Raw genomic sequence first — 27,037 nt, 5'->3', positions numbered from 1 at the left:
GGATTTGGATTGGATTTGGATTGGATTTGGATTGGATTTGGATTGGATTTGGATTGGATTTGGATTGGATTTGGATTGGATTTGGATTGGATTTGGATTGGATTTGGATTGGATTTGGATTGGATTTGGATTGGATTTGGATTGGATTTGGATTGGATTTGGATTGGATTTGGATTGGATTTGGATTGGATTTGGATTGGATTTGGATTGGATTTGGATTGGATTTGGATTGGATTTGGATTGGATTTGGATTGGATTTGGATTGGATTTGGATTGGATTTGGATTGGATTTGGATTGGATTTGGATTGGATTTGGATTGGATTTGGATTGGATTTGGATTGGATTTGGATTGGATTGGATTTGGATTGGATTTGGATTGGATTTGGATTGGATTTGGATTGGATTTGGATTGGATTTGGATTGGATTTGGATTGGATTTGGATTGGATTTGGATTGGATTTGGATTGGATTTGGATTGGATTTGGATTGGATTTGGATTGGATTTGGATTGGATTTGGATTGGATTTGGATTGGATTTGGATTGGATTTGGATTGGATTTGGATTGGATTTGGATTGGATTTGGATTGGATTTGGATTGGATTTGGATTGGATTTGGATTGGATTTGGATTGGATTTGGATTGGATTTGGATTGGATTTGGATTGGATTTGGATTGGATTTGGATTGGATTTGGATTGGATTTGGATTGGATTTGGATTGGATTTGGATTGGATTTGGATTGGATTTGGATTGGATTTGGATTGGATTTGGATTGGATTTGGATTGGATTTGGATTGGATTTGGATTGGATTTGGATTGGATTTGGATTGGATTTGGATTGGATTTGGATTGGATTTGGATTGGATTTGGATTGGATTTGGATTGGATTTGGATTGGATTTGGATTGGATTTGGATTGGATTTGGATTGGATTTGGATTGGATTTGGATTGGATTTGGATTGGATTTGGATTGGATTTGGATTGGATTTGGATTGGATTTGGATTGGATTTGGATTGGATTTGGATTGGATTTGGATTGGATTTGGATTGGATTTGGATTGGATTTGGATTGGATTTGGATTGGATTTGGATTGGATTTGGATTGGATTTGGATTGGATTTGGATTGGATTTGGATTGGATTGGATTTGGATTGGATTTGGATTGGATTTGGATTGGATTTGGATTGGATTTGGATTGGATTTGGATTGGATTTGGATTGGATTTGGATTGGATTTGGATTGGATTTGGATTGGATTTGGATTGGATTTGGATTGGATTTGGATTGGATTTGGATTGGATTGGATTGGATTGGATTTGGATTGGATTTGGATTGGATTTGGATTGGATTTGGATTGGATTTGGATTGGATTTGGATTGGATTTGGATTGGATTTGGATTGGATTTGGATTGGATTTGGATTGGATTTGGATTGGATTTGGATTGGATTTGGATTGGATTTGGATTGGATTTGGATTGGATTGGATTGGATTTGGATTGGATTTGGATTGGATTTGGATTGGATTTGGATTGGATTTGGATTGGATTTGGATTGGATTTGGATTGGATTTGGATTGGATTTGGATTGGATTTGGATTGGATTTGGATTGGATTTGGATTGGATTTGGATTGGATTTGGATTGGATTTGGATTGGATTTGGATTGGATTTGGATTGGATTTGGATTGGATTTGGATTGGATTTGGATTGGATTTGGATTGGATTTGGATTGGATTTGGATTGGATTTGGATTGGATTTGGATTGGATTTGGATTGGATTTGGATTGGATTTGGATTGGATTTGGATTGGATTTGGATTGGATTTGGATTGGATTTGGATTGGATTTGGATTGGATTTGGATTGGATTTGGATTGGATTTGGATTGGATTTGGATTGGATTTGGATTGGATTTGGATTGGATTTGGATTGGATTTGGATTGGATTTGGATTTGGATTGGATTTGGATTGGATTTGGATTGGATTTGGATTGGATTTGGATTGGATTTGGATTGGATTTGGATTGGATTTGGATTGGATTTGGATTGGATTTGGATTGGATTTGGATTGGATTTGGATTGGATTTGGATTGGATTTGGATTGGATTTGGATTGGATTGGATTGGATTTGGATTGGATTTGGATTGGATTTGGATTGGATTTGGATTGGATTTGGATTGGATTTGGATTGGATTTGGATTGGATTTGGATTGGATTTGGATTGGATTTGGATTGGATTTGGATTGGATTTGGATTGGATTTGGATTGGATTTGGATTGGATTTGGATTGGATTTGGATTGGATTTGGATTGGATTTGGATTGGATTTGGATTGGATTTGGATTGGATTTGGATTGGATTTGGATTGGATTTGGATTGGATTTGGATTGGATTTGGATTGGATTTGGATTGGATTTGGATTGGATTTGGATTGGATTTGGATTGGATTTGGATTGGATTTGGATTGGATTTGGATTGGATTGGATTTGGATTGGATTTGGATTGGATTTGGATTGGATTTGATTGGATTGGATTGGATTTGGATTGGATTTGGATTGGATTTGGATTGGATTTGGATTGGATTTGGATTGGATTTGGATTGGATTTGGATTGGATTTGGATTTGGATTGATTGGATTGGATTTGGATTGGATTTGGATTGGATTTGGATTGGATTTGGATTGGATTTGGATTGGATTTGGATTGGATTTGGATTGGATTTGGATTGGATTTGGATTGGATTTGGATTGGATTTGGATTTGGATTGGATTTGGATTGGATTTGGATTGGATTTGGATTGGATTTGGATTGGATTTGGATTGGATTTGGATTGGATTGGATTGGATTGATTGGATTTGGATTGGATTTGGATTGGGATTTGGATTGGATTTGGATTGGATTTGGATTGGATTTGGATTGGATTTGGATTGGATTTGGATTGGATTTGGATTGGATTTGGATTGGATTTGGATTGGATTGGATTGGATTTGGATTGGATTTGGATTGGATTTGGATTGGATTTGGATTGGATTTGGATTGGATTTGGATTGGATTTGGATTGGATTTGGATTGGATTTGGATTGGATTTGGATTGGATTTGGATTGGATTTGGATTGGATTTGGATTGGATTTGGATTGGATTTGGATTGGATTTGGATTGGATTTGGATTGGATTGGATTGGATTTGGATTGGATTTGATTGGATTTGGATTGGATTTGGATTGGATTTGGATTGGATTTGGATTGGATTTGGATTGGATTTGGATTGGATTTGGATTGGATTTGGATTGGATTTGGATTGGATTTGGATTGGATTTGGATTGGATTTGGATTGGATTTGGATTGGATTTGGATTGGATTTGGATTGGATTTGGATTGGATTTGGATTGGATTTGGATTGGATTTGGATTGGATTTGGATTGGATTTGGATTGGATTTGGATTGGATTTGGATTGGATTTGGATTGGATTTGGATTGGATTTGGATTGGATTTGGATTGGATTTGGATTGGATTTTGGATTGGATTTGGATTGATTGGATTGGATTTGGATTGGATTTGGATTGGATTTGGATTGGATTTGGATTGGATTTGGATTGGATTTGGATTGGATTTGGATTGGATTTGGATTGGATTTGGATTGGATTTGGATTGGATTTGGATTGGATTTGGATTGGATTTGGATTGGATTTGGATTGGATTTGGATTGGATTTGGATTGGATTTGGATTGGATTTGGGTTGATTTGGATTGGATTTGGATTGGATTTGGATTGGATTTGGATTGGTTTGGATTGGATTTGGATTGGATTGGATTGGATTTGGATTGGATTTGGATGGATTTGGATTGGATTTGGATTTGGATTGGAATTTGGATTGGATTTGGATTGGATTTGGATTGGAATTTGATTGGATTTGGATGATTGGATTGGATTTGGATTGGATTTGGATTGGATTTGGATTGGATTTGGATTGGATTTGGATTGGATTTGGATTGGATTTGGATTGGATTTGGATTGGATTTGGATTGGATTTGGATTGGATTTGGATTGGATTTGGATTGGATTTGGATTGGATTTGGATTGGATTTGGATTGGATTTGGATTGGATTTGGATTGGATTTGGATTGGATTTGGATTGGATTTGGATTGGATTTGGATTGGATTTGGATTGGATTGGATTTGGATTGGATTTGGATTGGATTTGGATTGGATTTGGATTGGATTTGGATTGGATTTGGATTGGATTTGGATTGGATTTGGATTGGATTTGGATTGGATTTGGATTGGATTTGGATTGGATTTGGATTGGATTTGGATTGGATTTGGATTGGATTTGGATTGGATTTGGATTGGATTTGGATTGGATTTGGATTGGATTTGGATTGGATTTGGATTGGATTTGAATTGGATTTGGATTGGATTTGGATTGGATTTGGATTGGATTTGGATTGGATTTGAATTGGATTTGGATCGGCTGTGCCAATCTAGGTTTTCCAATTTTAACCGAGATTCAGCTAACAAATTGTCCAGTTGCTTAGCAACGAAGCACCTTTTACGGATACTCGGCTTTTATTTCCTAGATCCCATGAAATTTATTTGCCGACTATACGGCTGTGTGAATCTCGATTAAAATGAGCCTAGATTCGGCATTCAAAATTAAATGGGTAGGTCTACCATAAAACGAGTTTCCCAAAGTCGGATATTCCAGGGCCCCTGAACCTGCTACGAATGACGAATACGACGGCTGTGCTACTTTTCCCCGAATATTGTTTCCTCGAACGCCACTCGCTCGAATGTCAGTTTCTCGAACACCCCGTTTCAATGAATGGACCATTTCCCCGAAAAGTTTTTGGCAATTATAATTGTTTTGACTTCATATATTTCAGGGAGGTGACAAACCGGCCATCTGATATGCCTTCTTCTTTATTTTATAGTCGATATCTTACTTTTAATTGCTTATAGTTTTTTTACAGTTCATCACCCTGTCAATGAAAACTATTCTTGCACCTTTGAACTGCATCGTTTTTTTTGGAAAACGGGTCATTCGGGGAAATGGATCTTTCGGAGAAAAGGGACATTCGGGGAATTGGCGTTCAGGGGGGAATGACATTCGGGGAAATGTTATTTGGAGATCTTCGCCATCGGTTGTTCTACTTTTGCTCAAATGTCGGTTTTCCAAATATCCCGTTTCTCTGAATATACCATTTCCCCGAAAAGTTTTTGTCAAGCATAATTGTCATAAATTCATACTATTCAAGGTGGGTGAATGAATCAATAATCTGATAAGTACTTATCCCAATTTTCAAGTTTCTCTTTCCTTAGCATTATTGGCAATATGGCCATTTTTTATCTTTATTATAGTGGCTTTTCGCCCTGGGCGAGTTCGCCACTCAATCTCGTTCATATATACGTAACAATGTTTCAAACACCATTTATCAGTATTTTCTTGTGCATCAACATTATCATGTCTATTTAGATTCTCCCTTTCATTCGTTGAGCCAGTTTTCGTGTTCGAAGGAAGATGTTAGTTTTAAATTGCTTCATACATTCCCGCGTCTTTAAGGAACCTTAGGATTGCAGTTTCACTATCACGTTCGTTCTGTAATGCCATTCTAATACATGATATACCATACTGCTGCCTCAGATGTTCCGTTGACGAACAGTTACATATAAAATGTTCCACGGTGTTGTGGACTCTGCATATATCACACTGCTTCCGGATATGACCAATATCTCTTTCTTTTGATTGTTTATAGTTCTTTCTATTTCACCATCCTGCCACTGAAGACCATTCTTCTCCTTATTCAACTGTAACAATTTTCGGGTAAAAGGATCATTCGGGGAAAAGAATCATTTGAGGAATTGGTGTTTGGGATAAAGTAACACAACCACTATCCCCAAATGGTGCATTTGTAACTCAATTCTTGTTTCTTCCATAATCTATCCTCTACATTCAACTCGTGATTCCAAATAAGAATTCTCTTGTGAAAGCTGATCTCTTTCCGACAAGTTCAATGTCACTAACGAAGCGTATCTCTTCATTGTCATCTACAGTGCCCGTCCCAATAAAACACGCAATTCGACCGATATTCAATGATCAAACTGTTTTATTATGCAAAAATAAGTTCGATAATCGTCAACAACAAGTAGCAAACGAAACAAATCCAATTACCAACTTTTCTATTTCCTTGCGACCTCCAATTTGCTAGACAGCAACCTTGCCGTGCTCCTATCCTAGCAAACCATCCATCCCCAAGACCTTTCCGTACAACTTTTCTAAACTTCCTAACAATCCGTCTTGCTTGGTTTCGCCCCACAGTTCAAAATGGCACCCACACCGGACCGGGTGACAGCGCACAGCGGGCGGCCAACATCAGCGAAATCCTTCGCATGATAAATCGCTACAACGAACTGCAGACGATCCTGAACGAGGACATCTTCGGTCCGCTACAAAATGATTCTGTGATAATAGTAGTGCAGGTGAGTACTTCATCCGTCCGTGTAACAACACGTTTACGATTACGAGGCATATCTGTGGCGGGGTTGGCTATATCCCGTTGACTCAGCAGGATCTCTCATTGGCGTAGCCAGAAGGAAGGGGTTAACTACCTCAAAGGCATTATAAAACAATTTTCCACGAAATAATAATTCTAGAAACTCTTCTTGGTAGGTTTTCTAAACTTAAAGTCACAGACAACAGACGTAACACTAAATAAATTTCAATCAACCACTCATTTAACAATCACTTCAAATTCGCTAAGTTTCTTGTAGTGTGGGACTCTTCGTACCTAATGGAGCTTTATTAAAGGTTTAAAAAGGTTGTTAAGACTAATTCTAAACAGAGTTTTAACATTATGGCGGTAACAACAGTTGATAGTAATTGATAAACCCTAAAATGTTACTTCGCTACGCCCATGGTGGCTCTATTCTCGTGGTCAAACCCTGCGTCGGTCGAAGGTCGGTGAAAGATTACATTCTCGCCTGACAGCAGCCGCAGGGATCGGAATCGTTAATTTGTACACGACAACTGCTGCGTATCGTACTCTGTCCCATGACTATCAGCTGCTGGACGGCCTGTTCCTTGCTCAACAGTGCGACACAGCTGGGAGCAAGTGCCACTTTGCAATCGCTACGGTGTCCGCAGTGGCTGCAGCAATTGCACCGGGAGCCCTCCGGATGCAGTTCGACCGTGGACGTTTCCATGTTTGCCGCCACTGAACGTGCCACAAACTGCTCGCTGAGTTCTTCCTCGGCTTGTTCGAAGGGATCCTGCATGGGTGACCCGAACCGTGCCGGTTGCTGGTGCGGCATGCCACCGTCGCTTCCGCTGCTGCTGCAGTAGTCCAAGTCGAGTAGCAGTTGGGTGATTCTATTCCGGACCAGCGAACCGATGCGAATATTCGATGCTGAGGGGTTCCGATGTTGAACGGTGCCCGACAGGAGCGTCCAGTGGTTGGCGTAGTTGACGATGGTGCGCTGATGTCGGTTGAACTCCCACGGACACTGCACCTGATGCCAAACGGTACTGCGAGCGCTTTCACGTGGCAGCAGAGACTGTGAAATGTTAAATGTGTTGGCATGCAGTTCGGGGGAGAGAACAATCGCATATGGCGGACAACATTGTTATTAAATTAAGTGGCTGGAAGTGAGTGATATGGATGTTTGACAACAATGTTTACCCAGCAGGATGTGGCTGAATTTTTGCATGTTCTTAGTTCAAGTTGTCTCCCAGTCGGAACAGACTCAAATTCCGAATTCTCAGATTTATTTTTATGTGATTTATTTGAAACATTTTACCGAGATTTCCTATTTTCACTTTGCTGAGTTTATTCTGTTTGGAATATGAGCCAAACAGTAAAACTTTTGAATTTATATTTTTGATAATTTGTGACATTCTATTTTTTTTATTATTTTTATTTAATGGACTTTACGGGATATAACCTTTAGTCAGACAAACAGGGAGTCGCATATTCAAAATTTTAAGCGTTTTCAGAAATCTCTAGAACAAAAACTACTGAAACCTTGCGCTATGTAAAGATTGAGGTTTATGAATCAAATGAAGGTTGCACAAAATAATATTCTGATTACTATGATTTGCCTTGTATTCTACGGTGAACAAGTAATTCTAAAATGTTGTCAAACATCCCCACCACCATCCTCTCGCCTTGCGCCATAATGAGCAATAATGCACATACTCACAATAACGGTGGCCCAGAACTTCCGCCGCGGAACAACGGACAACAGTAGCTTCCGGAGGGCAACCTCACACAGCGTGAACAGCGTATCCGGCGAGATCCACAAACAGCGGGACATCCTGTGGAAGTAAAAACGACGCTTTGTTAGTAGGTACCCAAATACGTAATGTATGCGATGACTTTCAATTGCTTCAGGTGTCGTAGTTGTTGTTGCCGTTATCTGTGGCGACGAACGAAACTTCGTCCTAACTGTATTTCAATTACCCATGTTTCGCTATCTAAATTAATAAAAATAATGCACTGAAACTACTTTTACGGACGTGAAACTAACCCCCCCCCCATCCCGAAAGCGATTTGCGCATTGGAGAGCAGATTTGAAAGTTGTTTTGAGCGCTTGTTCAATCCGATAATTGAATTGGGTTTTTCGAAACGTGTTAAATTGGTGCAACCATATATACCTACTGGTATGAACAGTAATTATAATTGATGTGGAGAACTTTTCCGAGTTAATATCGTTATCCGTGACGTGTTGGTATCCTCATGGTGTGTACCCGAACTGAACGTGGGAGCAGCACTAGGGTGGCCCATAATGATAAAACTACAAAATCTTAAGAATTATCTCCCATTTTTTTTTTGAACTCTCGAAAACTACTGTTGTAGCTTGATCGGAATCCGTCAAGCCTAAGGGGAAGCTAGGGAAGCTTGAAGTTTGTAGGGAAAACAATTGAGCAAATGCACGTTGAAAAATTGTTCCAACTATTATTTTGGCCATCGAGTGCACTGTAGTTGATAAAATTATTTTGGCGCAGGAAAACTGAAACTCGTTTGTGTGCTCATTCACGAATTTAACTCAAAAACGATCGTTATACACAACCTCTGCACCCTTTTTACATGAAAGCTTGAACTATGAAGGATATCATTCTTCTTTTTTTTCATTAACAATAAGCAGTCTACAACACGTCTTAGCTCAATCTGTTTTCCGAGTAACAGGTGCATTAACAGATTGGAAAATTCTAGGTAGAAAAAAGTACAAAAAATCAATTGGTAGAGATAAGCGTTCGAACAAAATATCGATGTGACTGGACCAATTCAAATTTGATATGCTAAATTGATTCACTAATTCAATTGAATTCTATAGATCGATGTATTTGAGTCAATTAAATTTTCAAGTTTGTTTGAAAATATGAAATCCACCAGTCAAAGTAACACTATATGCTCTTAGATTGAATTGTCTCTAAATACCTAAAACCACCCATTGAACATTTTAAGGATGATTCAAGTTAAAATTTATTGTTCAACAATTTATTAATAATTATAATCATTTTCACCATATTGAATAGAAACAAAAAAAAAACAAAGGAAGAAAATCAACTCACTCGATTTTGAGTACTCTTCTTCTTCTAATTCTTCTTGGTATTACGTACTCACTTGGACAGAGCCTGCTTCTCAGCTTAGTGTGCTTTTGAGCACTTCCACAGTTATTAACTAAGAGCTTTCTTTGCCAAAGTTGCCATTTTCACATTCGTATATCGTGTGGCTTGTTCGATGATGCCCAGGGAAGTCAAGGAAATTTCCATCACGAAAAGATCCTGGACCGACCGGGAATCGAACCAGACACCTTCAGCATGGCTTTGCTTTGTAGTCGCGGGCTCTAACCACTCGGCTAAGGAAGGCCCTTGGAGTACTGCTGACATCGATTCAAAAAGATCGATTGATTCAAACAAAAAAAAAGACATTCGGAACATCATTTCAAAATGATCCACCGCTAGTAGAGTACTCAATGCTCAGCTGTTATAACATGATACGATTTTTTTACTGACACGAGATATAAAAATTTCACCCAGTTCATTCAAGGACTTGCAAGATAGATTTCACCAACATTTCTGCAGATATCTATAAAATACTATTTGAAGTATTTCGCTGAGAAATCTTTCAAAAGTTTCCCCAAAAAATGTTGCTGCTTTCCTCTATGGAATTCTCCAGAATTTGTTTTTAGTTTTTTCCCTCCTGTTATATACTCCATCAAACGTGAAATTGGGAAAAACACAAATGATTAAGTTCATAATTAAAATTTGTTGCAAAGATATAATATGTTTTCCAAGAGTTCTACTAACGAGACGTTTCATTTATCAACAGATTTTTTCAAAAATTCCCTCTTAAATTCTTTACGGAATTGTAGTCTATGGAATCTAGGATGTTGTTTCTGGAATACTGTTTAATTTATCTATGCATTCGGGAATCAATTCAAAGTAGTTTTAAGGGTATCTTCTAAATTTCATCTAGCATTGTTTCTTGGGATATTGACAATGTATTTTTATTCATTGAATTTTAAATATTAATTTCTCTCATTTTTAAATATGCAACGTTCTTTCAGGGAAAATAAACTCTTGCATCATCAAAATTTTTACCGAGGTTCATATAAAAGCATCGTTGCGGATTTCTTCAGGAGCTTCCAACAGTATTTTTTTCAGGAGTTCAGCTGAGTATTCCTAGCAGCACCAGGAATAATTTTTCGATAAACTGCTTGGAAAAAAATCTGACGGAATCCTATAGAAGTACCTGGAGAAGGCTTGCAATGCTGATAGGACTTCTAGAAGGAAGTTTTCAGAATTCTTCATATAATAAGAATCAGTCTAGGAATTTTCCCAGAATATTTAGCATTTCTGGAGGAATTGCTAAGATAATATCTCAAAATGGCTCATTTTTTGGTAATCCCTGCTTAAGACAATGCTTGAAGATTTAATTCCTGGTTTGATGTTAATTCCAAATTGATATCAGAAGAGAAATTGTTTTTTTTTCTATTTCTAAATAGTTCTTAGAGGAGTCCTCAGAGGTTTATCTGAACAAACTTTTAAATTAGTCGTGATTTCCATTTCCAGGGAAGGTTACAATTCTATGTGTGCAAAAAAAAATTGGTTACATTGTGCGTGCCTTGAGGCCCATAGTGACCACAATTCCAAATCGTAATAAATTCACGATTTTTTTATTTTTTTGCTGTTTTGGAAACAAAATTCAATTCAGTTTTACTTAAAAAATATAATGAAATTCAAAAGAGTGTGGTTCATTGCGGGGAGGAAATAGTGTGATAAAAGGCCCAGAAAATGTGGAACTTCGAAACTTAGAACACTTATACCTCAGAAGCAGTTTTACATACGACTATACTTTCTTCGGTAAAGATTTGCAACAGAGGTAGGGCCACTAAGGACTCTTCAATTTACAAAGTGGACACTTTGTTTCTGCTATATATACAGTATTATGGAAATATAAGATCTGAAAAAAAAAATCAGGTTGAAGAGCTCACTAGTTTGTCCAAATACTCCTTAGTAAAACTGTTCTTCAAAGTTAAACATTATTTTTTGCATATCAAAAATTCTCATTTTAGTGAGCAAATTGTATGTTAGTATCCTTGATTGCTCTACTGAAGGTAGAGCCTCACAACCACTTGTAATATTTCACCAATCTCTGACGCAAGTAATAGGTAACACTAGTGAGTTATCAATTTATTGACAAATTTGCTGAAATACCATCCTTTTACTCCCAGCAAAAAAGCTAAATAAAAAGCATGTTCAAAATTGGTTCAAAAGTTTACTAAATAAACTTATTAAAGAGCAAAATTGTTAGTAGTGATTGCATTCTAAAGCAATAATTTTACTCGAAATGCTAGTTTTTTCTAAATTCCATGCTTTTGAAATTGTGAACGCTTTTAAAACAATAAGGTACAGTGGGGGAAGTGTATCAGTGGGGTAAGTGGATCATTTGTCAATATTAAGCATAAATACTTGAATATGTTGAATGTTTCAGGGTGTCTACTCGTTTACAGAAATGAAATTCCCTGATATTTCCAGGTTTTTCCAGGTCTTGAAAAATCCAGTTTTTAAAAAATCCCCCAAATACATAAATGATTGACGAATAGTTTATTTTAGATGACTAAAAAATGTATTTTGAAAGATTTATATCTTTGAAAAAGAAAGAATCTAACGATATTTTGCAAAGTGTTTTTCCCTTGTAAAATTATCTATTTTGTTCTACTGCAAAATAAATATTCAAATCGTTATAACCTTTTTTTTCAATATTTTTGCACCATTTTTTTTACAAGTTCTCAAAACACTCTTCTAATTTTAGAATCTGTGTTTAGAATCGTATTCGGATATTCGCTCTTCGGAACAATACATTAATGAGAGTATGTTGTGGAGAAAATGAAGCAATTTGGAGCAGCCGTCTTTGAATAATGAGCATGTAGGTTTCTAGTACCACGCTGACCAAATAAAGATATTAAAAACTTCATACAACATCATATCGTAATTTTCAGATACCTCCAAGAATTTTAAATTGATTTGTATGATTTTTTCAGAGTAGCTCCTTATTACCTGGCTTTATATAGTCCACATTTTATAGATACATACGCCAAATACATATCATATGGAGAATTTCGTCCCCCAAGGAACATCGGAATATCTTTAAAACCAGATCACCAATGACTAATATCGACACGGATTTGTTGAGTTTTTTGAGAATTTGTGAAAAAATGGTGCAAAAATATTGAAATTCAAAAAAGTTAAAACGATATGAATATTTATTTTGCGGTAAAAAGTAAAGCTGCCGGTAGAAGCCTAACAGGAATCACGACATGGAAGTTAGATTCCTAAGTTGAACAGTCATTTTCATAAAACTATATCTAAAACTCTTTTGGGATTACTCGTGATATTACAAGTATTACTGTTTGATTTACTGTAAATTTTCTTCTCGTATTTTTCCGAAGATCTCTTCAGGAGCCTATTTTAAGATTTTTCACGAACTTTCTAAGTAATTCTTCCAAAAAAATCGTGAAGTTTTTCACAGAAACTACTTCGGAGATTACATGAAGAATTCATACAAAGATCATTTCAGACATTTTTCAATGAAGCATCAAATTATCAAAAAAATATTTCATTAATTTACCTAGGATTTCCTCCAACATCCCCGATTGAAGCACCTTCGAAAATTCAAATTTCCTTCAGAAATTCCTCCTTTTTTCTGGAAATTACTCAAGGAAGTCTTTTAACATTTATACAGGAATGTCTCCCGAGAAATGTCAAGGAAATTTTTCAGATTGTTTTGGAGAAAATTGCTAAAAATGAGAGATTTAGAAAAAAAAACATTCTAAAGAAACCTCTGTTGAAACTTGTGTGAGTTCTAAGCATGCCTTGATGAATTTCTACAAGGATCTCGGAAAGAACTTCTATATTGTAGATAAAATTTTTCTTGGAATTTTCTTGATAAATTGCTAAGATACCTGAAAACAATTTCAATCTCTGAATAATGTCCTACAAGACTTTTTGTAGAAATTCTTCGATGCAATTCAGACTGAATCCCTGAAAAACTATCAATGAATATTTGGAGCAATAACTGTAATAATTGCAATAGTATTATTTATGTAGGATATTGAATAAAGTTTTCAAAAACCCCTGGGAAATTTGGAAATTTTAATTGCATTTTTTTTTCTTTTGAGAAATATTTGAACCGGAGCAGTAATATTTTGATGAAATCCTGGAGAAATGCCGTTAGAAAGTTCTGGAGGAACTTAATGAGGAATCCCAGGTCAAATTTATCGATGAATCCTTGGATAAGTTTATAATACATTCCATCGATTCCAGAGAGTAATCGTTGATGAATTAAAAATCCAAATTAAAATAAAGGGTTTCTTGGAAAAATGTCAAAACGATTTTTTACAAAAACTCTTGAATAAAAAGAGTTATCTCAGTGGATATTACTGCAGTTTTTTTAATGCTGGAATAAACGTTTGTGGAAGCCATGGATGTCTCTAGGATTTTCTGAACCATGTTCTGAAGAAATTCTTTTAACCATCCATTGAAAAATCGCTGGTAGCATTCTTGGAAGTATTCCAGAAGAATTAGGAAGAAAATTTGGAATGTTTACACCTATGTTTCATATGCTCATGAACGACACCCAACTCGAACTTTACTTGCCTATATCAACATGGCAATCATAAGTTCTGATTCCTTGTCTTAACATGTTTTAAGCTGAATAAATGAAAATCGTTAAAAGGATTGAACATGTCAACTAGCGTTTTGATAGCAGCGCAGCTGAAAAATTTTTGATTGAAAAGATTTTGTGCCACAAAAACGACATTTTCTACCATATGCTACCATGTACTACTACTTTAAAATAATTTCCCTGAGTGTTGTCATAATTCCCTGAGAATTCCAGGTTTTTTCCAGGTTGAATAAAATTCCCTGATAATTCCAGGTTTTCCAGGTTTTTCCAGGTAGTAGACACCCTGTTACGCACCATTCCTTCGTTGGCTTTAGGACATTTCGTCGAATGACATTTGGTCGAATGACGTTTGGTCGAATGACATTTGGTCGCAAGTACATTTGGTCGAAAGGACATTTGGTCGAATTGCTTTGGAACATTTATTTTGGTCGAATGACGGTTAGTTGAACGGAAAAATGGTTGAAAGCTTATTTTGAACTGCTTCGTTGGAAGATAATTTGGTAAAATTGATTATTGTTTTCTAAGTTTTACGAAGTTGGCAAGATAACGTGTTCTTTGGAATAATCATTCAGATTTCATTAACTGTTTTCGAATAACATTTCATGTTGTCTTAATTTTAAATTTAATCCATCTTTTGATTTGTTATTTGATGTTATGCCAAAATCTAGGATTTCGATAATTATGCACATGAAGTTTTTAGACGTAGTTTTTTTACATTGACTGAAATATTTAGCTCTAGTGATTTTATTAATCTTTGAAAATATCATCATTCTTCGGCTGCTCATCAAGTTTTTATTTTATTACTCAATGATGTGAACATAATGTTTTCATGATTTATTATTCTTTTGAAATGTCGTGGTTCTTCGAAATTATCTGCTGATCTTCATTTGATGGACGAATTCAGAGAAATGAATTGCAGCTTACGGACGTGGGTAAGATTGTTGAATGCGGCAATCAGAATTAAAACGGCAGGAAAAAATTGCTTTAGAAAATCCTTCAGGACGAAGTGAATGTTAGGTGTCGGTAACTCTACTTATGGTCAATTGGCTTATTATGACTTCCAGCTTAATAACATTCCAAAAACAAACATATGGCTTTGCTGGCAGTGTTTATGACATCGGGTGAAAAACAGAGTTTGTTGTAGAAAATTGAATATTATGCTAATTCTGTGTATCGGGTAAGTAAAGACGAGTTGACTGAGACTTCCATCTATGATAAGCTTATCTCGAATCGCAGAACATATGATCAATATGTTGGGAGAGCGTCCATCAAATTGAATAACAAAATGTTGCTAATCGCATGGAGATTATTGGTAAAATGGATAATGCTTTTTCGATTATTCAACCACTCTTGTATTAACGACAAAATGCTACTCTCGAAATTTGTTATGCTTTCTGTTGCAATTAAACCTTTTCGACCAAATGTCCATTCGACGAAATGTCCGTTCGACCAAATGTACTTTCGACCAAATGCCATTCGACCAAATGTCATTGGACCAAATGTCATTCGACCAAATGTCTTTCGACCAAATGTCATAGATTCTGCTTCGTTTTAGGTTATATTCTTACGTCCACACTGATACTATTGCAAAACTGGTACACGCACACTAACACAAGCAAACTTGTTAGTTGCAAAAATTGATTAATTTCAAAATTGTTTTCCATCAATCAAAAATCCATTGTATCTTTGTCTAAAATCGAATTCTATTAGTTTTTTCGACACATGGTGAGCATTTCAGTTCTATTTGAATGAATCGCAATGAAAAATATGTGATTTTTATAAATAAATACAGATATATTGTAAATGGTACACTTACAATACAATGCCGTACAGATATATTGTAAATGGTACACTACTTTTTAATGGGGTGGGGTAAGTGGATCATGTATTATTATCATTTATTGGCAGACTGCTTACGAGAATTTTAATAAGTTTTAATATTCGCAAATGTTGTTTTCCTTTATTTTTTTCATTCCCAGCTTAAATTTGTGAAATTGACCATAGAGAATTTGTATTAATCCACCTAAAAGTTTTTTTAACCTTTCTGGTATAAAAAAATGAAATAATAATAATTTCAAAACTCACACAAAACTTTTCGTGGTTTATCAAAGCTGAGTTGCAAAAGTGCTAAATATACTAATTCTCCAATTGAAAACATACTGTCGTACCTTATCTGACCATATAAATTATTCTTGACAGATGATACAAACGTATTCATAAATAGAATAAAAAGATTTCAGTTTGTTATTCAAAAATAATTGCAACTAATATTTTCAAACTACGAGTGTTCATCGAAAACATCGTTAGGAATAATCCTACAATGATTCTGTATAACTTATGTGTATAAATGGATGAATTTTCTTCAAATTATTCTAGTTACAATGTTTTTTTGTTGTGCGAATTAGTGTAAATTAATGTATACATATTTTTTAATATATTTTGATCAAATAAAGATACTTTTTAATTTTAAAGTATTGAAATGTATCATTTTCAGCACTAATAATAAGAACGAGAGAAATATCATTCTTACTATACATAATTACATTACATTTGTTTTGAGAACAGATTTTTTTCTTTTGGTGATCCATTTACCCCACCATCGTGGGGCAAGTGGATCATTTTGCGCAAATTTTTAAGTCCCTCATACTCAATACATAACAATCAGAAAAATCTAAATAATCAATGATTTGAAGTATATTAGTCCCTCATTTGTTATCCACAGAAAAAAGTTTGAGTTACATTATTCACGTTAGCTGTACATAACAATGAAGTTGACTATTGATTTTTCTGTATTCACTTACCCCACGGTACCTTATGCCTTTTATTGATTGAGAGATTTCCTTTCTTGCACATGTGCTCACCGATATGAAGACTACATGGTGGTGTTCATATTTCAATTATGTTTTTTAGCAAAGATTTCCCATTCTAATTAATATAGGTTGTGCCATAGTATCACGTTGCTAAAGTGATAACGACAAAGCTGCAAGTATTTTAAGAGAAATTTGCCTTTTTTCTTTAATAGGATGTTCTTTCAAGTTTTGTTTTTTTTTAATATGTTAGGTTTTTTAAAAGCGGGATATCCTTCATGCTTCAAGTTAGTCATGCTATAAATTTAATCAGGAATTTTCCTTTCTTTTATCTTCTTGTATTGAAACAGTCAGTTCCAGGGATGTGAACTGTTAACACTTTCTATTGGATTCTGCCAGTCGACCAGAACGCAAAGCAGTAACAGCACCATTGGTATTAACCCCTCTACCGGCAGCTTCATTTTTTACCGCAAGAAAAAAATTCAAATCGCGATAATTTTTTTGTTTCTCGGTATTTTTGCACCATTTTTTCACAAGTTCTCAAAAAACTCTTCTAGTTTGAGGATCCGTGTCGATATTGATGATTGATGATCTGGTTTTAAAGATATTCCAATGTTCCTTGGGGGACCGACATTTTCCATACAAAATGTCTTAGGCAGCCATTTTGTTTTACGTCAACTTATCGAAAAAGTAAAATGTGGGCTATACAATGCCATGTAATAAGGAGCTACTCTGAAAAAATCATACAAATTGGTTAAGAATTCTCAGAGATATCTGAAAATTACGATATGAGGTTTTTTGAAGTTTTCAAGATCTTTATTTGATCAGCTTGGTACCAACAACATAAATGCTCATTTCTCAAAGACGGCTGCTTCAAATTGCTTCATGTTTTCACAACATACTCTCATTAATGTATTGTTCCAAAGAGTGAATATCTGAATACGTTAAAAAAATCTGTAGCCTAAGATATAAACGTGGGTTATGATTAAGCGTCGGTCCCCCAAGGAATTTCGGAATATTTCTGAATCCAGATGACCAATGATCAATATCGACACGGATCCTCAAACTAGAAGAGTTTTTTGAGAACTTGTGAAAAAATGGTGCAAAAATACCGAGAAACAAAAAAGTTATCGCGATTTGAATTTTTTTCCTGCGGTAAAAAATGAAGCTGCCGGTAGAGGGGTTAATACTCTCAGGCGCTACGCTGACAATGGCTTCCACACTGATTAAATGTTTATCCCTCCTTGTTGATCGTTTTCGGACATCTATCCAGAAGTGCAGACCGTTAGGCCGAATGTCGGTAGGCCGAAAGCCGTTCGGCCGAATGACGTTAGGCCGAAATAACATTTGATAATTTAAGGGAAAAAATACTTACCGCTATTTCAAATGAACACGTTCATCAGTGGTTTTTCCTTCTTTTAAACAAAGGCTGTTCTTTCTAGTTATATATTATAGCGGATATTGTGGACTTCTAGGTAATGCCAAAGTTTGCATGATTAGTTCAATACTCCACCATTAGGAGGTGCTTGTGCACAAAGGAAAGTTCAAAGTTTAATGTTTGCCGATGCAGATCAGATAAAAAGCTGGTGTTTTCGGTAAAATTATTTATTAGATCTTGGGATATATGCTGCATATCTAATATGTTCAACATTATGCCGCTAGGAGGCGCTAGCGAGCACAACATTTCTTGAACTCATACTCTAGGTTCAGAATAGCATGAAATCTAATATTTTCAGCAAAATGAATCTTTTGGTTTTGGAAGCTACGTGTTTATGCTAGTTCATTTTGATATTCTGCCACAAGAAGGCGCAAGTAAGTACATAAACTTTTATATCTGCCGATGCAAATCAGTGAGAAGATTAGTGTTTCGATAGACCAAGGGCATGTCTGATTAGCTCCAAATTCGGCAACTAAGCTAAATAACTATTTCACCGAAAACACCAGCCAGTTTGCTATCTGATCTACATCCTGAGATATATGAGTTTTATATTTTTTTATGCACACTGGTGTCTCCTAGTGGCATAATGTTGAACATATTAGATATGCAGCATATATCCGAAGATCTAATAAATAATTTTACCGAAAACACCAGCTTTTTATCGAACTAATTGATCAATATGCAGTTTTTGAACAAATTAACACATTTGCCGAATAAACTTGCCTTCCTTCCAACATAACTCCAACTTGAGATATATAAGTTTTAATATTCGAAGTAAACTTAATGGTGCTACTTCTTGTAGCAGATTTTTTTAACTGAACAGACATGCAGTGCATAGCCCTTGATTCAATGAGCAACTTTGCTGAAGATATCATCCTTTCTAATCTTCAAAATCTTGATATACCTGTAAGACGATTAATTACTAATTTATTTGCTTCCTAAAGCTTCATTTTATGAGCTAGTGCCATCATGCGGTAAAAATTCCAGCTAATCAATGTGTAGCCATAGTAGCCTTACCTATGCAAATCTTCTCCGAAGAAAGTATTAAAACTGTTTCTGAGTAACATGCATCCAAAGTCTCAAAATTTCATGTTTTTTTGGACCTATTTTTACAATAACTCCTCCCGCGATGAACAACTCACCTTTGGAGTTTGTTGGAATTTATATTAATCGTTAACTTAATTTCTGTTTCAAATCAGTTTAAAACTTGAGAATATGTTCAGATTTCGTAAATTTTTCTAGAATTATTTTCAAAAAAATTATTCTAGAAAAATATTTTTCAAGATATTTGAAAAAAAATCATGTGCGGAACAATGAGTTGTTTGTTTGGAAACACAATAACGTGTGAAAAAAAATTCACAAATCAACCTGCTATCAAAAAGTTACAGCCCCTCAAAGTGCTCTGGAATCATGACCCAAGTAATCCCTAGCCCGCTAATTCGCCTTTCAGGCCTTGAAGGGCTATAATAGGCTAATTAAGGGCATATCAACTGGTTAACAGCACTATATTAGCACAATTTCTTAAAGTTTGATATATCGTATCTGAAAACAAAAAAAAAACTAATTTCTTAAAAACAAAATAAAAAAGTTCTTGGAGTGATTCCTGAAAAATATTAAGGTACTCCGGGGCAAGTGGGACATAAAAAAACGGTTGTTCAAACAGATTGTTCAATGTTATTTAAAAATGTCAATATTTTGCAAATCCAACAACACGGTCATATTTTGGCAACATATTTGCTGGTGTGTGCATGAATTTGATCGAATTATTTCGAAACTGTGAAACCCTTAGAAGAAAGATGGACAATAAGCCATTAGACGCAGTTACCTCGCTAAAAAGGGCAAGTGGGACACATCCAGTTTCATGCGTCAAACCACATCAGTAAGTCAACCGTTGCATTAATAGAATTGATAAATCATAGATTTTCAATTTTGAGAACATATTTGATGTACATAAGGGATCAACCATAAAATACGTAACGTTTTAGGAAGAAGCGTGAAGCGTGAAGAGGTATAAAACATGTTCAAAATATATCATTTATAAGTTATCAATCGAAATGTAGCACGTAAGCTTTCAATAATTGACGAATTTTTAAATACTTTATTATTATTTGTTACTCCTGTTATGCATGGCGGAAAACCACTTAATGGTATGGAAATATTTTCCGCAACTACTGAATTTGATAGAAATATCAAATAAAGTTCAATAAAAATAGTATAGTAATCGTTCTCATAATGTATTTTAAATGTTATCTCTGTCTTCGTTCAATTTTAAATTCATATTTCAAAAATAAAAATAGAAAAAAAAACTTTTTATAAAAATTAGTCATTTTTTCTCCCAATTCAGCTATTATGTAATATAAGATTGATTTTCAGTCGTTTGAATGTTTTAGTGCTACTTGCTAGGAAAAGGTTTGAAACGTGTAGGAAAAGTTTTGATTCTGGTGCTTGTTTCGATAGGTCCCACTTACCCCGGGTATAAAGATATTTTGGGGTAAGTGATACTATAGAAATTGTCATATGAAATGAAAACAAAATATCTGTTTATCGTACGCAGCTTGTAACAAAACTTAAGGTGATTATAGAACGAAGCCACACCTCAAATTTTCAAGAGCACAAGACTTGCTAACCAAACAGCGCTCTGCGTTGAAAATTTATCCCATCGGTCACCACCAGCAAGCAAGAAATTTGATTGATTTTCAACGCGCACTGTTGTCAGATTCTCCTGTCTTGTGCTCTTGAAAATTCGAAATTTGACTTCGATTTATAATCACCTTAAAGTTAGCTTACCGATGGTAATTTTATTTACAGCACACTTATTTTTTGCATGCCAATGCAGAACGAGAAACGTGTCAACATTTATCATGCAAGTTGAAAATTGTGCTAAGTTGACAACTGTTACATGGAGCACAAGGTATTAAAAAAAAACAATATATTTTGTACTAAATACTTTCCTTGTCATTGTATCTTAAACTTTCTAGAAGAATATCCCCTTGAAAAACTTGTCCTAAACGAGCTATGACGGAATGTCCCACTTACCCCGTATTCTCACTTGCCCCGGGGTACCTTATTACTATAACGTTCAATCAAGTTCAAGAGGGAATGTTCGAAGAAATTTTCTAAAATATATGTAGAATAATTCTCGAAGGCTTCTTGGAATGATACTTGAAGAATCCCTTGAAACTTTCCAGTAAATTCTTTGCTGAAATTGCTGAAACAATTCATGATAAAATTGATAGTAAAAAAAAGTTTTGTCGAGATTCCATAGATTAATTATTACTATCTTGAGAAATTGCTGAAGACTCGATGGAGAAATTCACACTACTCGTAGGATCCATTTCTATATTTTATTATTGGAATTGTTATTGAAATAATCCCTCGGAGAATCTGAACTTCAGGTTCTGAAGAATAGCATAAAGTGGAAAAATAAAGGAATCTCAGAAGGAACTCCTGGCAAATTTGTGGACGTATTCATTATCGGATTGCATGACGAATCTTCAAAGTATTGCTGGATGAATTCAATTCAAGATGCCTCGCAAGATCCATTGCGGACTGTTGATAACATTTTCGAATGATTTCTGATAAGATCATCGGCCGAAGTCTAGTTTGTAGTTGGACTCCAAAAATTATTCATCACAGTAGCTCCTGAGAATCCAAATGAACACACTTAAAGGGGTGAGGTTGTAATTAAACATCTTTAAGTTTTTTTGGGCCACCCTAGTGCAGCAGTCTCCGAGGATACGCTGGAAGCACTGCATCCAGCATATCCGCTCGCTCGGTTCACCGGAGTTGAATCTAATTTTCATTAAAAATTAATATCGAAACATAAATCGAAAAACTTTTCTCGCTTGGCTTGGCTCCGGTATCGTTACCTCTCCGGTTTTTCAAGGATGGTGATGCTGACGTGGTGTGTTGGCGTGCACCTGATTCACGTACAATAGTGGCACACAGCAACGCCACATAATTCAACATCGAGCCAGGATGCCTTCGGATTCATGGCCGTGTAGCTATATTAGTGCTAGTGCAACTAGCAGCCTGCATAATGCCGGAAGTGCAAGAGTGCTAGGAAATTAAATTGACTTTTCGAACTATGACCCTTCCGCAACCAACCACCGTCGGGGACTTCCGCTTCAAGGAGGGAGGTGTAAAATGCACAAATTCTCTGAATTGATTCACCAGTCAGCAGTGCTGAGTAGACGTAAGACGTAAACCATCCGAACTTCATTAACATTACTCGAATGTAGATTTTACAGATGCTCGCTGGTGGGCGTGTTTGCGCCAGCGTCTCCTATGCAAGCATCCTCACATGCACTGCGCGAAATGAATATAAGGACACGATTCGAAAGACTAGCATCTCGTTTTTCAAGTTTGTAATCAAAATTTCTACAGCATAGAGCAGATGATTTCGAAATTTTCTAGTTAAATTAGATAAGGCGATAATAATTTCCTTAACAGAGATTGTACATAGACATTCGCTTGATAATTTTGCCAAATTTACTGTTAGAATTGTACTCAAGATTTGGTAAAAAGTAAGCCCGAATTCTTTTGAAAGTTATGCCCTGATTCTATCGAAATCATTTGAAGAATTCTGAATTCAATTTTTAATAGGATTTTGTCAGAATCTTTTCTAATATTTCTTGGATATTCAGCTTAGGGTACTCCTAGATAAAGTTCCCGATTTTGTGAGAATCCTACACAAGATTCCAAGAAAATTGTCCTTAGAATTCTGTCAGAACTTTAATAAGACTCATTCAAAATTCTTGTTCTAGAATATTGTCATGCCAAAATTTTTCCTAGTATAATGCCAAGGATTGGAATGGATGGCTAAGATTTTGTGAAATCCTGCTACGGATTCTGTGACAATCTTGACCAGCATGTGCTCAATATTTGCTAAGATCGACGTTTCGATACTGGAAGATGCAATTCCTGTCTGATATCTTTCAAAAAAAGCCATATTGCATCCAATTGCAGAAAATATTGCCCTACTGTTTTACTCAGAGTTCGTCAAACTGTTGACTGTCCCTATAATTATTTCGCACAGTGTAATCGACAGTAAACATTCTTCTCACGACCTCCCGGAACGGTCTTGCCATCCGAGCCAAAGTGCGCTACTTGTAGCTCCTGCCTGACTACGGATGCTCAGCAGTAAAGTTTCAATTCTCCATATCCTCCCACGCTGGGTTGTTGTGCATAATGATGGTGTTCCTACGTTTATAGTTGGAAATTGAACTCCGACTTCCGTGCAATCGTGTGTGTTGGGAAAATGTGATGAACCATGTTATTTCCAACTTTGAATTGTTGGAATGCAAAAATAGTTCGTGAATTTACATTTCGAACATGGACAGTTAATAAGCTCAGGAATATTTCTACCGTGATTCTAGAGTAATTTTGTGGTTAATTTACCACACGCCCCGACAGATTATTTCAAACGAGCTTTTGTATTTTGCGTATTAAAAAGCAGGGGGAGGGGAGGGACGTATTAAAAAGCAGGGGGAGTGGGTCAAGCTAAGCGTGACAAGCCTTACAAAAATTTCGGAGGACTCATGCAAAAAACGTGACGAAGGGGGGGGGGGTAGATGGTCAAAAAATTTGAAATTTAGCTTGACATAATTTGTGTACCATCTTTTATTGTAGGCAGTCATGCTAATGTTCATTACCCCATTCATTGCCCATTTCGAAAAGCATGAGTCATTATTTGATGAATTGGCATATGCCAGATGAGGAATCCGTAGTTGTTCATCGTTATATCTACTGCCAACCATTGTATTGTAACTAAGCAGACTTTGTGTTTTAAGAACCTCTGATCAACTAGGTAGGTATTTTATACCGATTTAGTTGCGATCAAATTTAATTTATCATTTATTCATATATTCATTATCCATTGACACTCCAAGTATTTTGAATGATGCCGTTAACACTACTCACGATGACCAGACAATTTTGAAAAATGTTATTGAGTTTGTTTTCTGCGATCTATGAAGAATCCATGAAGGATCGCTTGGTTCGATTCTGGAAGGTTAATCAGCTACGTCTTTTAAATTATATTACACTGCACAGAAACTCATTTCGAATGAGGAAGTTTATAATTGTGCGTTGGATTTTGCTTATGACAATCTTTGGGATCTGAAAATCAAATGATTGTTCTTTGAATGGTGAAGAGGACGAGCTGTTTAATTTTCTAACAGCTAATAACATACATACAGCAATTATTACTGAAAATTTTTTGAAACCGAGATTTGAACTCAAAAAAGATCCAAACTTTTTTGTTTATCGTAACTATCGCCTGGATGAAGCATGTGGTGGAGTTTCGTAAAAAACATCCATTTCGTAAAAAACATCCACTCGCAGTTTGAAACAAAAGTTTTTGGAACTTTGGGTGTTTCTGTTGAAACACAGCATGGTAAATATACCTTCATGGCAACCTATTTACCTTTTCAATGCACTGAGTAGCCAATTGATTTGCTTCAAAATGATTTCCGAAAATTGACTCACAATAAGTCAATTTTTTGTCAATGCATAACATCGCTCAGCAACAATTTGCAAAGCAAATCCAACGGTAGAATTTTATTTGATGAGTGCTCTTCAGGGTATTTCTCTTTGTTCACATTCAATCAAATGTTACATAAATTCAATTGCAACTTGAAAAGATCCTTTTCTACTTTTTCTTAGGATCCCAAATATATTAAAAAAGCTCTGTTTTCAGCCACAATTTATCCAACATATTAATGGCTTCATTGCCAAATTTCCATCGACTCCGAGAGCACGCATCGCCAGCCATAATCTTCTTTGGCAGGATAAAAGCTATTAGCGTCCAAAATCACCACCCATTAATTTCACACCAATGACAGCGGTACATGTTCTAACGCATCCTTCAATAGCCGCTCCCCAATTCACACTCACTTCCGTCTCCGGTGCACCTTCGATTTGGGCTGAAACCCATTCGGCAGTTTAAACTGTATCACATCCATCCGGTTCGGTCGTAAATCCTGACACTTTTAATAATTCACTCCGTTAATCACAAAACGTCGGCCGTGTACAAATCGTTGCTCCAAACTGGTGAAAGTGCTGCTGCTGTTTCGCCTGTTCTGTGCCTGGAATTAATCCGCGTGAGCTAACAGCCCGTTGACGAATGGTGAACGATTTTCCGCAACAGTTTTTCCCCCGCAGAATGGAATAGGAACCCACCGGTGCTGCTGTTCTACATTTTTCTGCCCAGTTTTTTTTTCGTAACGGTACAGTGGGAAAAAATGAACCCTAAGCGCCAAAACAATCCAAATGATTTAAATGTTACAGTTGTTTGTAGCTTAATTGAAAGAGCTCATTTTGTAAGTATGATAGGTACAAATTTTATTACGCTTTGGGGCTAAGTAGCCCGTCATTAATGTTAACGGTCATAACGGCAATGCAGCTCGCAATTCCGAAATAATAAAGCTCAGTCCACAAAGTTATTATTGATTCGAAAAATTATCACTGTAACCGCCAACATGCAAAAAGTTTGCTGATACTTTTTCAGCAATGTCAGTGTAAAACCAACTGATTTTCACCAATTTGAAACCATGGTATGAATCTGGGAGGGAGGCACCGATACTACTTACGAAATATAAGACAACGTTATTTTGAACTGCAAGATAACTCCAGCTTGCCAACAACAATCAAGGCAGGTTTCGAGAAAATCGGTAGTTTCGATTTGTTGTGCACCTTCGATCTTTCCTGACAAACATGAAAAAAGGGCCACATTTTCTATGCACTAAATATTAATTTTCATTGGAAAAAGTAGAACGATGCGTTTTTCAATGCTTTATGTTCAATCAGATTAAATGGTGCTCACGTGACATTACTTACATTATGTGCATGAATTGATTTTCATTCGATTTTTATCACTTTTGAAGAAATACGAAAATGTGTTTTAATCAGTTACGCGCTTTTTTCATGTTAGTCCAATGTTTGAGATCTGGGCTCACAGTGACAGTTCGTGACAGCGGAATCTCGGCTCATTATGACGTACAGAAATTTTGTATTGGTTTCTCCCTCCCAGGTATGAATAAGCAACAATCATTAAGGTCCCGTACACATTTCAATGACGGCCTACATTGCCTCAAGGTGAAACATTTTGGAATCAACTTCTAAGATTCTACTAAAACTTCAAAGGCACAAATCTCGCAAAGAAAGCATCCAACAACAGTGCGATTTTTATTTTAGCTTTGTCCACTGGCAGAAAGCTTAAAATAAGAAGATCAGAAACGTTTGCCAACTATTTCTCCAGTTTAGTGCTTTGAAAACGTGAGTAGGGACATAAGTAGGCCATGATGCCGACCATCTTTGGATTCCGAGATTCACCTTAAGGAGGCAGGATATATCATCAATTTCAGAAGACCACTTTTTTCGTTCGAAACAATGAAAGTTGTCGAAAAAAATTAGGTTTTGATCAAGAATTGTTATTGAATTTTTGATGATTACGATGACGGATTCTTGAACGTTAATATTGCTGTTTGCATTTGGGATGCAAATCTTGACTAAACGTCCTCCAAATGCGGTAAAACAAATCAATCGAAGGACTCCTAGCAACGATTATAGAAATCGCCGCCAACCTAGAAAGAAAAATCCATCTATCACAC

The 27,037-nt window shown here is 36.0% G+C and overlaps 2 protein-coding genes across 12 annotated transcripts in view; one reads left to right on the top strand and one right to left on the bottom strand.

Moving 5' to 3' along the window:
- LOC5567292 (alpha-1,6-mannosyl-glycoprotein 2-beta-N-acetylglucosaminyltransferase) overlaps positions 1 to 27,037 on the top strand; it is a 318,648-nt gene that overhangs the window by 187,448 nt on the left and 104,163 nt on the right. For all 11 annotated transcript variants that reach the window (XM_021837631.1, XM_021837627.1, XM_021837632.1 and 8 more), the window contains one exon: positions 6,311 to 6,471. In XM_021837631.1, the coding sequence (XP_021693323.1) occupies positions 6,311 to 6,471 (161 nt within the window). The remainder of the gene's footprint in view (positions 1 to 6,310; positions 6,472 to 27,037) is intronic.
- On the bottom strand, positions 6,478 to 25,831 carry LOC110674090. The gene is made up of 3 exons (XM_021837636.1): positions 25,323 to 25,831; positions 8,191 to 8,305; positions 6,478 to 7,545 (listed from the first exon to the last, which is right to left on the bottom strand). Exons 1-3 carry the CDS (start codon positions 25,388 to 25,390, stop codon positions 6,961 to 6,963), a joined length of 768 nt encoding a protein of 255 aa, XP_021693328.1. The 5' UTR covers positions 25,391 to 25,831; the 3' UTR covers positions 6,478 to 6,960.

The sequence above is a fragment of the Aedes aegypti genome, chromosome 1 (genome assembly GCF_002204515.2).
Source record: "Aedes aegypti strain LVP_AGWG chromosome 1, AaegL5.0 Primary Assembly, whole genome shotgun sequence".
NCBI lineage: Eukaryota > Metazoa > Arthropoda > Insecta > Diptera > Culicidae > Aedes > Aedes aegypti.
The sequence above is the reverse complement of the archived record's forward strand: the minus strand, read 5'-3'. Positions and strand labels throughout refer to the sequence as shown.